Consider the following 14592-nt stretch of genomic DNA (forward strand, 5'->3'; position numbering starts at 1 on the left):
ATATATTTATTGCGATTTTTACTCAGCGTCACGTGATCCTTCAGAAATCATACTAATACTGATTTACTGCTCAAACATTTCTTCTGTTCTTGCTGCACTTTGTATCAAATGCAGCAGAAAAGACTTTAAAAGACATCAAAAGTCTTACTGTTCAGAAACCTTTGACTAATGGCGAGGATTGGAGAAAAAGCAGTGAGGGGTCAAACAGTTCGCGCTATAAACCAGTGTTTATTAAAATAACACGACATCAAGCAGCTGAGTCTGAATCACACAAAAGAAGAGGTTTTCCTCGCGGTCCTCTACTCTACTGGAAGTCAACACGCCGCGGAGGATTCTGGGTAAGCGGGGGATTCAGGGCTCGTCCTGCAGGAACCACACCTCGTTCCGGCGGCCGTAGGGTTTGATGGGCGGGTCGTACATGCAGCACAGGTACTGTTTGCGCAGGAAGGGGGCGGAGTCTCCCAGCGTACACGTCAGTCGTGAGGCTTCCGCGCGAAACTCGCTCTCTCCCGGGAAACCCCCGAAGCGCCTGCAGGGGGAGACAGAGCCTGAGCTTAGCGTGTGCTTAGCGTGTGCTTAGCCTGAGCTTAGTGTGTGCTTAGCGTGTGCTTAGCGTGTGCTTAGCCTGAGCTTAGTGTGTGCTTAGTGTGTGCTTAGCGTGTGCTTAGTGTGTGCTTAGCCTGAGCTTAGTGTGTGCTTAGCGTGTGCTTAGCGTGTGCTTAGCCTGAGCTTAGTGTGTGCTTAGTGTGTGCTTAGTGTGTGCTTAGCCTGCTTAGCTTGTGAGTGTGCTTAGTGTCTGCTTAGTGTCTGCTTAGTGTGTGCTTAGTGTGTGCTTAGCGTGTGTGCTTAGCGTGTGCTTAGTGTCTGCTTAGTGTGTGCTTAGCGTGTGCTTAGTGTGTGCTTAGCGTGTGCTTAGTGTCTGCTTAGCGTGTGCTTAGCGTGTGCTTAGCGTGTGCTTAGCGTGTGCTTAGTGTGTGCTTAGCCTGAGCTTAGTGTGTGCTTAGTGTGTGCTTAGCGTGTGCTTAGCGTGTGCTTAGCGTGTGCTTAGTGTGTGCTTAGCGTGTGCTTAGTGTGTGCTTGAAGACAACGAAACCAAAGTCTTATCCTCGAGGGACTGTTTTGGATGTGATGTAATCAGTGCTGTTCATGTTCTGAGGAAAGCTAAATATCTTCATATCTTCAATGATCTTTATCTCTATGTTTTTGAGAGGAGTGTTTGAACAGATGACTCTGTCGTACCTCGCTCAGATTCCAACAATCTTATATTGTTTTAAAAGTATTTTAATAGTTTTCTCATTCTTAACGTGTTTGTTCCAGCTGATGAACGATACAGATATTAACACCCAATGAGAATCTGTTTGCAGCGCTCTGATTGGCTGAAGTGCGGGACGTACAGCACGTAGACGGTCATGCCGGGCCGCTCCTCGATCCGAATGGACGAGTCGGTCGGGTTGGGCGGGCTGATCTGGAAGGAGACTGGGATACGCAGAGCGGCGACCAGCCGGCGGTTTAACGAGCCGTCGTCACGCGGGAACACGGTGAAGATGATGGGGACAGGTGTGTTCATCACCTCACCTGCACAAACACAACACTCTGATTGGCTGAATCTGTTCACAGCGCTCTGATTGGCTGTGGCTTACCTTGTTCGTTGTCGCCGCTCATGTAGTCGAGAAGCTTTCGCTGAAGATCACCTGACACCTGATCAAGCTCCGCGCCTCCAGACTCACACAAACATGCTTACACGCATCATAGCGGCAAGACCTCATAACTCACCCCATCCTGAGAGAGAGAGAGAGAGAGAGAGAGAGAGAGAGAGAGAGAGAGAGAGAGAGAGAGAGAGAGAGAGAGAGAGAGAGAGAGAGAGAGAGAGAGAGAGAGAGAGAGAGAGAGAGAGAGAGAGAGAGAGAGAGAGAGAGAGAGAGAGAGAGAGAGAGAGAGAGAGAGAGAGAGAGAGAGAGAGAGAGAGAGAGAGAGAGAGAGAGAGAGAGAGAGAGAGAGAGAGAGAGAGAGAGAGAGAGAGAGAGAGAGAGAGAGAGAGAGAGAGAGAGAGAGAGAGAGAGAGAGAGAGAGAGAGAGAGAGAGAGAGAGAGAGAGAGAGAGAGAGAGAGAGAGAGAGAGAGAGAGAGAGAGAGAGAGAGAGAGAGAGAGAGAGAGAGAGAGAGAGAGAGAGAGAGAGAGAGAGAGAGAGAGAGAGAGAGAGAGAGAGAGAGAGAGAGAGAGAGAGAGAGAGAGAGAGAGAGAGAGAGAGAGAGAGAGAGAGAGAGAGAGAGAGAGAGAGAGAGAGAGAGAGAGAGAGAGAGAGAGAGAGAGAGAGAGAGAGAGAGAGAGAGAGAGAGAGAGAGAGAGAGAGAGAGAGAGAGAGAGAGAGAGAGAGAGAGAGAGAGAGAGAGAGAGAGAGAGAGAGAGAGAGAGAGAGAGAGAGAGAGAGAGAGAGAGAGAGAGAGAGAGAGAGAGAGAGAGAGAGAGAGAGAGAGAGAGAGAGAGAGAGAGAGAGAGAGAGAGAGAGAGAGAGAGAGAGAGAGAGAGAGAGAGAGAGAGAGAGAGAGAGAGAGAGAGAGAGAGAGAGAGAGAGAGAGAGAGAGAGAGAGAGAGAGAGAGAGAGAGAGAGAGAGAGAGAGAGAGAGAGAGAGAGAGAGAGAGAGAGAGAGAGAGAGAGAGAGAGAGAGAGAGAGAGAGAGAGAGAGAGAGAGAGAGAGAGAGAGAGAGAGAGAGAGAGAGAGAGAGAGAGAGAGAGAGAGAGAGAGAGAGAGAGAGAGAGAGAGAGAGAGAGAGAGAGAGAGAGAGAGAGAGAGAGAGAGAGAGAGAGAGAGAGAGAGAGAGAGAGAGAGAGAGAGAGAGAGAGAGAGAGAGAGAGAGAGAGAGAGAGAGAGAGAGAGAGAGAGAGAGAGAGAGAGAGAGAGAGAGAGAGAGAGAGACAGAGAGAGAGAGAGAGAGAGAGAGAGAGAGAGAGAGAGAGACAGAGAGAGAGACAGAGAGAGAGAGAGAGAGAGAGAGAGAGAGACAGAGAGAGAGAGAGAGAGAGAGAGAGAGAGAGAGAGAGAGAGAGAGAGAGAGAGAGAGAGAGAGAGAGAGAGAGAGAGAGAGAGAGAGAGAGAGAGAGAGAGAGAGAGAGAGAGAGAGAGAGAGAGAGAGAGAGAGAGAGAGAGAGAGAGAGAGAGAGAGAGAGAGAGAGAGAGAGAGAGAGAGAGAGAGAGAGAGAGAGAGAGAGAGAGAGAGAGAGAGAGAGAGAGAGAGAGAGAGAGAGAGAGAGAGAGAGAGAGAGAGAGAGAGAGAGAGAGAGAGAGAGAGAGAGAGAGAGAGAGAGAGAGAGAGAGAGTGGTGAGTCAGATTCAGAAGAAGAAATGCCTTCAGCCACATAAAACACACACACACACACACACACACACAGGAACACTCAAACACTGAGTGTGTGTGTGTGTGTGTGTGTGTGAGCTGTAATTATCATCTGTCTAGGTGTCAGTTGAACTCTGTAATTAATGCTGCTTTGCTAATATTAGCTCATGTGTTTAATTATTCATATTTGACCCGTGCGTAATGCGTGCGTGTGTGTGTCTCTGCACGCACGTGTGTGTGTGTGTATTGTGTGTCAGCTGTAATTACGAGTGTTTTAACGGCTCAGATCTCACGACTGTGTGACATTTCAGCTCGATCTCTGAGATTAAATCTTGACGGACGCGCACAAAACAATCACACAATAAACACGTCGTCTGTAGAACACCAGTATATTATCAGAGTAACACAAAAGATCACCGCCACAGACGACTAACAGACGAGTTCACTACAAAACAACGGTATACTTACCAGTGTACTATATATACTACACTTCTGTGTTACATCAGAAATATAAAACTCAGAAAGCTCCCACAACAGACTGGATTCTTGATTTCTGGGATGAAATAATCATAACCTCAGACTGATGCAGAAGTTATCAGACAGATCACCAGTGAAGGTGTAGAGAGTGAGCTATCAGTAACAATCACCTCAATCAATCAGACACTTATTACAGTGTGTGTGTGTGTGTGTGTGTGTGTGTGTGTGTGTGTGTGTGTGTGTGTGTTACCTTGCACTCGGTGCTCAGCAGTTTATACTCGCTCTCTTCGGTGGCTCCAAGCAGCCAGTTTTTGATCATGACAAACATGATGAACGCAGCTGAAGAAACGAGCCTCCGTCAGGTGTGTGTGTGTGTGTGTGTGTGTCTCCTCCCTCCTGCTTCAGCTGTCATCACAGAACAGACCGGATCACTGCGCTTATAGAGTCCAGAGACTCACAGAAACACAGCAGCTCCAGCCTGAGGACACACACACACACACACACACACACAGACACAAACACACACGCCACGACCACTCAGACTCACACACAGCAACATACACACAAAACACACACACGCCACAATCACTCAGACTCACACTCACACACACACACACCACCACCAACACTCAGACTCTCCCACACACACACACACACACACACACACACACACCCACACACACACCACCATCACTCAGACTCCCCACACACACACAGTCAGACTGCCACACAATCAATTAATCATTTTTATTTCTATAGTTCTTTTATCAACACAGGTTATATCAAAGCACTGAACAGAATAAAGTAGAAGAATACAATGACAGGGATGTATAATGAAGAGATTGAACAGTTTGTTATTAAATGAAGAGACGGTCTCTGGAATCAATTCACTGATAATCACTAGAAGTTAAGTGTCCCCAACAAAGAAGACATAGGAACCAAAACCCCATCCATACAGAATGAAGAAGAAAAAACCTTGGGAGAAACCAGACTCAGTTGAGACCAGTTCTCTGACCGGACACCCAGGACTTAACTTCCTGTTCAGTCTTAAACACAGCTGTGTGTGTGTGTGTGTGTGTGTGTGTGTGTGTGTGTGCGCATCAGGATCTGGTGATCTGTCCACGGTGCTCATCTAGTTTTTCTGGTCTCTGATGAACATAATCTCTGTGTGCTGATCCACCATCTAGTCTGGATACAAACTGTGAAAACAGATTGAGAAAGAGACAGGACTAATATTAGCGTAGATGCCATTCTTTTACGAGGTCACAAGTACATCGTATTTTAGGAGTAGTGTTCCCGGTTCCAGCAAATCTAAGTAATGCAGCCTAAAAATCCTTTAACGGATTTGAATAATAAAAGGCGTGTTGGTGTGTTATGTGTAGGCTAAGTTAAGGAGCTAAACCATTCAGGGCTTTATAGGTAATTAATAAGATTTTAAAATCTATCTGATGTTTGATAGGAGCCAGTGCAGTGTTGACAGAACCGGGCTAATATGATCATACTTCCTAGTTCTAGTAAGGACTCTAGCTGCTGTGTTTTGGACTAGCTGAAGTTTGTTTATTAAGCGTGCAGAACAACCACCCATTAAAGCATTACAATAATCTAACCTTGAGGTCATAAACGCATGAATCACACACACACACATCTTTCTGTGAAATCAGGTTAAATCTCAGAACTGTCAGAATTAAGATATATAAATACATGTATGAACAGAATGTGACTGGATTATTCATTCATGTTTAAATATTTTATTATATCCATGTCACAAAATTCACAATTCAATAGTAAATATATTTTTAGCATCAAGTATTAGTGATACATTTTTGATGTGGAAAAAATTGCTATTAATGATATAAACACTGTACTTAAATACACTTTTAAAGCCACCATAAGTAGCCAATATCATCATATCATATTTTATCATATTATATCATATATCAGATCATAGTAGCAGGAATGTTACAAAATTACATTTTAAATAATTTAATATATAAACTTATGCGGCCACTACATAATACAATATACAGTGATACGCCAAAGTTTGTGCACCCCTGTAAATGTTCATGATTTTCTTTATAAATCATTAGTGTCTGGACAAGACGTTTAGTTTAATATCATACAGGAGACAAACAGTGATATCTGAGAAGGGAAATAAACCTGATATGATTTATGGAAAGTGTGCAAGAATTATTTAAACTAAATTAGCCATGTGCGTAAATTTAGGCACCCTTGTCATTTTATTGATTTCAATACCTTTAGCACTAATTATTAAAACTCAAAATTGGTAACCTCCGTGACCCTTGACCTCCACACACAGGTGAGTCCAATCATGAGAAAGTATTTAAAGGAGGCCAATTGTTAGTGTTTCTCCTCTGTGGCAACATGGGAGCCTTAAAACAGCTCTCAGAGGTCCAGAAAACAATGATTGCTGAACGTCACGGTTTAGAGGAAGGATACAGAACGCTCTCGGTTTCAACTGTGAGGAACATTGTGAGGAATTAGAAGACAAGAGGCACAGTTCTAGTTAAGACCAAGGAAAATCTCAGATAAGACGAGGATGGTGAGAAGAGTCAGAGTCAAACAACTGTTCAGCGCTCTTTACACGAGGAGATGCTGTATGGACGAGTGATGCAGAACAAGCCTTCTCTCTGCACACGCCACAAACGGTGTCGAGGTATGCTAAAGCACATTTGGACAAGCCAGCTTTATTTTGGAATAAGGTGCTGTGGACTGATGGAACTAAAATAGAGTTATTTGGGCAAAACAAGGGGCTTTACACATGGAGGAAAACCAACACAGCATTCCACGAAAAACACTGGCTCCAGAAAGACAGGGTGGAGGTTCATCACGCTGGGGCTGAGAGGTCAGTGCAGGGACCGGGAAGCTTCTCAAAGCTGAGGGTCGCATGGATTCCTCTCAATATCAGCAGACTCTGGAGAACAATGTCCAGGAATCAGTGACTACGCTGAGGCTGGATCCTTCAACAAGACCACGACCCTAAACACTGCTCAGAATCTACTGAGGCCTTCATGAAGAGGAACACGTACAACGTCCTGGACCCGTCTCAGTCCCCAGACCTGAACATTACTGAAAACCAGAGTGCTTTAAAGCAGGCTGTCCATGCTCTGAAACATCTCACCTACTGAAGGCTCCAGAACCCAGCTGTTACTTCTGAAAGAAAGAGGAGGACGCACAAAATAGTGAGTTGTTTTTTCTTTTGTGGAGCTTAAATATACGCACATGGCTAATTTAGTTTAAATAATTCTTGCACACTTTCCATAAATCATATCAGGTTTATTTCCCTTCTCAGATATCACTGTTTGTCTCCTGTATGATATTAAACTGAAACTTCTTGTCCAGACACTAATGATTTATAAAGAAAGAAAATCATGAAAATTTTACAGGGGTGCACAAACTTTGGCGTATCACTGTATATTGTGTCTATATTAATCATATATTTTAAAAAGAATGCTTTTATTGTATTTTCAGTGTATATTGTGTAAGAAAGGTTTGACTTGTACTTCGAGCAGGAACTAGCTGTTTGTTAGAAGCACTTTTTAGTTCATGTTCAGTGTTTCTTCTTAAATAATGAGTATTTCCTGCTAAATTAAAGCACAGAAATAGAGCCTGTATAGAAGTGTCCCTCAAACCATACATTTATATACATCTTAATAAGAGGAAGTGGAACTATATAAAATGAGTCTGTGATTCAGCAGTTACTTCTACATTATTAAAATATATTTTGCAAATATTAAACAGAAGTAAAAACATCCGACTAGATCTGCAAATAATAATGAGTTGTTGAGACATGAAGGTATCTCCTGAGATTCATCACATCACAGAAAGATCAGAACAAGAAGAAACTCTTTAAATCACTTTAGATCAACTCAGAAGTTTTCATTTTTATTTTCTTTAAGAATCAGAAAGGTTTGTTGTTCAATAAATCAGTGTATTATTCTGAATCCAGAAGATCCTCTGAATGATGCTGAAAATACAGAAATCAATCACACTTTAACAAGAAGAGATGATTTAAACTAGAATAATACTGAGCAGTTTTTACGAATAAATGCAAAAACATGAAACATCAGTCCGGTGTGTGGAGGTTCATCACACACACACACACACACACGCGCAGGTCAGGTCTCCCAGCCCTTGCCGCCGGGCTGCGTCGGGAGCCGGAGCCCCACGAGTCCCGCCACCTCCTCGGGCCCTCGCTCCCCGCGGCCGTGATAGAGCTGGTGCAGACGCCGGTGCAGACGTGTGCTCTCCAGCAGACACAGGTACGAGCTCGCCGCGTGAAGAGCCTCGGCCCGCGCACGACACAGCTGAGCGCCCGTCACCTGAAACACACACACACACACACACACACACACACACACACACACACACACACACACACACACACACACAAGAGAGAGAGACACACACACACACACACACACACACACACACACACAGGTCCGGTGTCAGGCTCACACTGACTCACTGGTAAAGCTTCAGGTGGAAAAACACAGTAAATCAAGCTTGTGTTTCTCTTCAGGGTCAGGGTTGCCAGGTCTTTACACTTCACAACAAAACACACACAGTTTGCTGCTCAAAACTCACCCAGAAAGTAAACTTTATAGTCCCCTACACAAACATACGCTCAATAAAACACAAAATCAGATTATACTCAGAAGGGTCATTATTACCGTTTCTATAAACATCGGCGTGTATTTAAACAATAAATGTTTTTTTGGTTTTGCTAGTAATTATTAAATGTGTGGAACCTAAAACAAGCATGAAATGGTTAAAAGCACGGATCAAATGTGAGCTTGATGACGGCGTGTTAAGAGTTAACTAATAAAACACTGCTTAAAACTAACTGTTCAGAAACTAGTTTAGCTAATGAAACAGTCTTCAATAATTCAAACAGTTATTTATATTTGAATATTATATGATGCATTTATTTTACACGTCTATGCGTTTTTTTATACATAGTTTCCTTTTTTCACTAAGATTTGATGCGGTGACGATTCTGTGATAATGACGCCGTCGCGCAGTGATGACGTCACAACGTCGCACGTCTGCGAGAGGTCTGTTAGAGATCGGTCGATCTGGAAAACACTTAAAAACACCTTAAAGAAACCAATCCCCGTCGACCTGACAGAGTCGTCCTATAGATAGACTGCAGAAACAAACAGCGGGAGAAATCTCTCAAATGAACGCAGACGTCTCTGAGATGCAGGTGAGTGGCCGAACTGGGAATGATCTGGCAACACGGATTATCACGTTACCCGGGAAACCCGAGCACCTGGCAACCCCGGGCCGCGTCTCAACAAAACAGCACGTTCTTCATCAGATAAGACACGTTATACGTCACGCGTTCAAAGTGCGTTTGATCTAAGTTTAGCGAGTCGCTGTTTCTGTGTTTCATAATGAAATTATTTCAGTGAACCCCAGAGCAGAGTTTCTGATCGTTCGGTCCGCTCGGTTCACGCGGCGAGCCGGTGTCGGTTCCGTTACCTGGTTCTTCCTGAACTGCTCCAGCACATATTTATACAGCGGAGTGTTTCTGTAACCGGAGCCCTTGGCGACGCGGATCTCCTTCAGCAGCGCGCGACAGGTCACGGCCGCCATCACGACAGACAGCGCGAGCCGAGCAGACCGGAGCAATCGATCCCGGAGCGATCGTCTGCTTAATAACCGAAAGTAAATAGAGCTAGAATCAAATAAACAGATACATTTGAAAGTGGAAATAAATACATAAAACGAAATTATACACATTTAACTTTTCTTTGCATATTTATTTATATATTAATTGAATAATATTTGTTTGTACATTTCTTTATTTATTTCTCGTTCCAGCAGCCTTGGTATTCCATAAAGCTAATCTTTAGTTGTATTTCAGCACTAATTTCTGACAATTAAAGTGCATTAAGTAGAAAGTTTCAGTGACATGTATGGCCAAAAGTTGATTTAAGGGTTTTTATATGATATTTTGATATTTAATGTAGTTTGGTGGCCAGAAGTCAAGATCTCAAGACGTCTCCATCCATCGATCGTTGATCTGACTCACCCTAGCACGCCAACAATGAGGAACACCTCAGAAGTCACTAACCTACTAGAAAAGTTATTTCAGATAATATAATAAGTTTAACCAAGATTAATGTTTATTTTGCCAGGCAAGAATAGGTTCCAAATTGGTATAATTGATAAACATTTGCACAACTGATCAGCAGTACAAAAATAACACAAAACAAAATAAAACAAACTTAAAAGGTCAGTATACCTGGTCTTTAAAAAGTACATAGTGTGGGGTATAAGGACACACACCACACTACGGGCCGATCTGGCTACAGAATCACTCCTTGTTGTGTTTTGTCACTTTCCTTATATACTCAGACCAGACAAAGAGATCCCAAATGTAGCTGTATAAACCTTTTGGTGTTTAGGTTCCCGTGCTCCAGTGTCACACCTGGCTGGAACACGTTCAGAGACTCAAAAGGAGGACACACCTCCTTCTCAACAGAACACAGTTCTACCAAGTTCTTAATCTTCTTCATAATATAAGTGATTACTGTGAAATTGAGACCAATTTACCAATCGCACTGAGACCTTTCAAATGAGACCAAACATGAGAGTGAAGAACATTAGGTTCATAAGACACATGACATATAATGCCTTATTCCTAATGAACTTTAAACCAAGTCTTCTGGGCAGAAGGAGGGGAAGCAGGAAGAGCAGAGGTGAGGAGGGTGTCATAAAGCCACAGGTGGTGTTTACTCTCTTTTTGAAGTCCTTTTGTTCCTTTGGATATCCCTTCTCAGATCGGTCTTATTACAGGTTTATGATTTCGCTCCTTACATCACTGACCTGACCTGCGTTTTATTCTTGGAGGAAATCTGACGTGTCTTTATTGGAGACAAAACCAGCAGTAAGTTCAGCTTCAATCGCTGTGATTACCAGAGACATTTAGTTTTTTTTTAATGTAATTTACATCATATATTTGACAGTTTATCTATCTTCCAAAAGAATAATACAGGTAATAAATAATACACGTGTGCTCTGAACCTGGTAGTACGTCGTATAAATAAGAACAAACACTTTGTGTTCCGTTCAAGAAAATTCTTTGGCTTTGTTATAGAATTCTGAACATAGTGATTAGAAATACACTCAAGTGACCAATCATACGGTCTTCTTCAGACAGATGGCTTTTAGTATCCAGAAGATTTAAGCAAACTTGACATCCATATTCTCAGTTCATCTTTCCTGCAATGCCACAATGTTATACGTTGTGTATTGCGGTGTTTACTTCTTAAACAAGTTCTTCTGAGGTTTCACTCAGTGGTTTGTCATCTTTCCAGCACTTGTGATCAAAGGCCTGCCGTTTCCTTCAATCTGAGGAACAGTCGTAATGCTTCCTCCCAGTTACATGGATTGTGTTTCACTGCAAATTCGACATGTTCCTGGATGTTTTAGTCATTGTCAGCCTCAACTTATCTTCTATAACCTCAAAGTGTCTTGATCTATACCTGCAAGAGGATTTCTGTTTCCATTTAGTGTTCCACAGTCAGTTGGGTCTCATAGATACAACACCAAGCGTTGAACACAAGTGTCCCCATCAGTGACGTGTCTTCTGTCCTGTCCATCGTGGGTTAAGTTCTTGCATCAAACAAACGACACGCATAGGTTTAACATACACCCTGTATTTCTGCACAACCTCTCTGTTATTACTGTGTTTCTCACGTTGATTCATGGAAAAGAGCCTGAATCCTCAGGTGTTCACGCACACACAGTTCCAGCTCACTTTGACTGTCACGTGTTTGGTCCAGTCAGTCTTCATCTTCTGGTTTGTCTGTTTTGTCATCGTTTTTTTTAACTTGTTGTTGTGTTTTCTGAATTGTTATTGTGATTCAGGGATTTGCGTTAAAAATGTATTTTGTGTTCAGATTTGTGATTTGTTTTTCACTTCTCGGCCACCATGCAGTAGATTATTCATTTGCTATGGTAATTTATTAATTAGAGGAAAAGATGCATTGTGATGCTTAATCAAAACCATAATCCAATCAAATTGTTTCACAACAGTGGTTTAATATAGATATCAGCAGGGTTGGTTTTATTTTGCAATTATTTTTTGCAATTTTATAAAGTGTTTCCTTCCTGAACAAAATTTAACAAATTTAATTGTAACTAAGTTACATGTTTTTTTTGCAAGCATTTCAGATGTATTTAAACCAAACAAATAATTTGCAATCACTTACTGTCAGAATTAACAAGACGTACTATCCACTAAACCCCCTTCAGACAGTGAACTACAGCAGAGAGACTGAGACACGGACAATCTCTTATTATGACCTCTTCTGTGTACAGCTGCAGCGCAATAAATCAGAATTTCAGTAAATCAACTCAAATTGTGAAACTTGCGTGTTAAATAAATTCAGTGCAGACACACTAGTTATTTAATTCTTTTTTTTAATTATGATTTTGGCTCATATGTAACAAAAACCCACCAATCTCAACAAATGACAACACGGTGACATGCCAATCAGCTAATCACTGCAACACCTGCAAAGGTCTCTCAGTTTGGTTCACTATTCTTCTCAATCCTTGTGTCACGTCTTTGGATCCTTTGTTGTTGTTTTTGTCTTGTGTCGTGTGCTCGGTGTTCCCTACCTCTATTCGTGTTAATTGTGTCATTGTCCTCACCTGTGTCTAGTTAATTTAGTGATTTCCTTGTGTATTTAAGTCCTGTGTTTGTATCGTCGAGGTTTATACGTGTGGTTTATGTTCTGCCTGTCTGGCTGCCTAGAAGATTTGAAGAAGATTAAAACTGTTTAAGTTTATTTAATCTCGTCGAGTGCTCCTTCCTGCTAAACCACCCCGTGACATATTGACACCCTTCACAACATTCATTGTCAAAGAAGCCGTCTGTTCACAGAGTGCTGTATCCAAGCATGTTAACAGAAAGTTGAGCAGAAGGAAACTCAACCAGAAACCAGATGCTCAACCAAGCAAGAGAACCGCAGCCTTATGAGGATTGTCGAGCAAAACCAATTCAAGAATCTGAGACCACTAAGAATGAGGCCATTGTGTTTTTTGAAACCCATTTAACAAGAAATTGTGGAGCACTTCATGCTTCTTTCTGATGACCAGCTTTTTGAAGATGCTGATTTAATTTTTCCAGCAGGGTTTGGCTCCTGCCCAAGTTGGTTAAATGACCATGGTGTTGGTGTGCTCGACTGGCCAGAAGACCTGAACCCCATAAACAAATTATGGGATATCATCAAGACAAAAATGAGAAACAAGAGAACAAAAAGTCATTTTTCTATAGAATGAATACACACATTGTTGCTGTGTATCTTTGTAAGTCATTGTAAGTGCTCTTTCTAGACACATAATACCTCCTTCAGTCCAGAACAGACTTTCATCTTCGGAAAACCATCATAAAAAGAGATTTCAGGTCATATTTAGACTTCTCATAACACTAATAATTCCATATAAAATTTGTGAATAAATACAATTATGACATGAGCTTAAAAAGGCATGCATGACAAGATGTTATATGATACTCAAAATGATTATTGCATAATACTTTGAAGTAGTCCAGTAAAGACTAGTGGTAGTAATACACTGAAGTAGTGGACCAAACGAGGACTGAATTATCAGATCATCTTTACATAGCCAAACATTGGCTGGTTTTACAGTTCATCAGTTTCAGTAAACTTGCATCACCCGGCCGTGTTCGTCCTAAAGATTAGTGGTCATGACTGTTTGTTCTTCTCGAGCACCTCCGTCACTTCTCCTCCGTAATCCAGAGCGCTTTTTGAAGCACTTCAAACAACCTACGATAACGATGATGATGAAGATGATGAAGACGAGGCAGCTCACACCAGTGAAGACGATGATCTCAACGAGAACTGGTCCTGATTATTGATAGCACAGTTAGCTGAAATGATCCTGCTGGACTTTATTCACAATATACTTCTGCTACGCTTAGAATTTGTAGAATGTGTTCATATAACATTCAGACATCAGAATAAGTTGATCTGTCATTACTAATACTAGTTTCCTGGAGCTTTAAGCATGCTGTTTATTCTCTGTAGTTTTTTATTTCTGCCGCTTGACACCAGCAAACGATTACCAATCATTATTTTAAGCATCAAAACAGCAATATTTTTGACAGCTATATTGTCATACATTTTGTGTTCAGTAGTCTTTAACTCTAATAGAATACAGTACCTGTCTTGCTGGGAGTCTCAGCGTCACCCATCCGCGAGGGCTCTGTTAACAGATTTTAATCCTCTGTCAGTAGAAAATAAATAGAGTAACAGGCACTAATTTCATTCTAGACAGCAGTAATATAAACCTTCTATGTTCACAGTGAATTGTGAACTTCTGGCTCCACATGACGTTTGCAGAAAGAAGTCGCTCTAGTCGGGGTGTATCTACACGTGAAGCTGCTTCTCTGCTCACAGGAGTGCTGAGGAAACCAATCCTTACAGATCACTGAGCCTGCGTAGACCTCGTGGTATTTAAAAAACATAATGCAGCAGTGGAAGAGATCCGGCAGAGAGATGCTGCAGGTGAGAGAGACTTCTTTCCCCACAGATCCAGTCACATCTTCACAGCTTACACCGTCATCCGTCATTCAACAGAAAACCCTTCTGCAGCATTAGCATCATTTAAGGAAACTGACTCCCAACACAAAGCACTTCGTCTACCACAAGAGTCTGAGAAGAAAGTATTCCCTTACAATAGTCAGAATAATCCTGATCATAGAAGTCTTGACAGACAGCGGTG

General features: G+C 42.2%; 2 protein-coding genes and 2 long non-coding RNA genes across 4 annotated transcripts; 1 reads left to right on the forward strand and 3 right to left on the reverse strand.

Annotated features, from left to right (window-relative positions):
- Positions 1-215: 215 nt before the first annotated feature.
- Positions 216-4138, reverse strand: LOC122341283 (heme-binding protein 1-like). The gene is made up of 4 exons (XM_043234657.1): positions 4061-4138; positions 1641-1722; positions 1395-1575; positions 216-529 (listed from the first exon to the last, which is right to left on the reverse strand). The coding sequence occupies exons 1-4, from the start codon at positions 4136-4138 to the stop codon at positions 352-354; spliced, it is 519 nt and encodes a 172-aa protein (XP_043090592.1). The 3' UTR covers positions 216-351.
- Positions 4139-7676: 3538 nt separating this feature from the next.
- Positions 7677-9465, reverse strand: fmc1 (formation of mitochondrial complex V assembly factor 1 homolog). Its single transcript, XM_043229074.1, has 2 exons — positions 9316-9465; positions 7677-8150 (listed from the first exon to the last, which is right to left on the reverse strand). Exons 1-2 carry the CDS (start codon positions 9427-9429, stop codon positions 7947-7949), a joined length of 318 nt encoding a protein of 105 aa, XP_043085009.1. The 5' UTR covers positions 9430-9465; the 3' UTR covers positions 7677-7946.
- Positions 9466-10533: 1068 nt separating this feature from the next.
- Positions 10534-12635, forward strand: LOC122331402. Its single transcript, XR_006248186.1, has 2 exons — positions 10534-10726; positions 11157-12635. It is a non-coding gene; the product is annotated as an uncharacterized LOC122331402 (long non-coding RNA).
- On the reverse strand, positions 12248-14079 carry LOC122331391. The gene is made up of 2 exons (XR_006248180.1): positions 14032-14079; positions 12248-13715 (listed from the first exon to the last, which is right to left on the reverse strand). It is a non-coding gene; the product is annotated as an uncharacterized LOC122331391 (long non-coding RNA).
- Positions 14080-14592: the final 513 nt, after the last annotated feature.

This window comes from Puntigrus tetrazona, chromosome 3 (genome assembly GCF_018831695.1).
Source record: "Puntigrus tetrazona isolate hp1 chromosome 3, ASM1883169v1, whole genome shotgun sequence".
In the NCBI taxonomy this organism is placed as follows: domain Eukaryota; kingdom Metazoa; phylum Chordata; class Actinopteri; order Cypriniformes; family Cyprinidae; genus Puntigrus; species Puntigrus tetrazona.

Bases quoted from the DNA above. Each gene is read 5' to 3' on its own strand.
- LOC122341283 (XM_043234657.1), bottom strand. From the start codon at position 4,138: ATGTTTGTCATGATCAAAAACTGGCTGCTTGGAGCCACCGAAGAGAGC. The intron at 1,723-4,060 runs GTAACACACACA...TGTTTGTGTGAG, and splicing joins TGCTGAGCACCGAGTGCAAG to TCTGGAGGCGCGGAGCTTGA. The intron at 530-1,394 runs GTACGTCCCGCA...CTCCCCCTGCAG, and splicing joins GGCATGACCGTCTACGTGCT to GCGCTTCGGGGGTTTCCCGG.
- fmc1 (XM_043229074.1), bottom strand. From the start codon at position 9,429: ATGGCGGCCGTGACCTGTCGCGCGCTGCTGAAGGAGATCCGCGTCGCC. The intron at 8,151-9,315 runs GTAACGGAACCG...TGTGTGTTTCAG, and splicing joins AGCAGTTCAGGAAGAACCAG to GTGACGGGCGCTCAGCTGTG.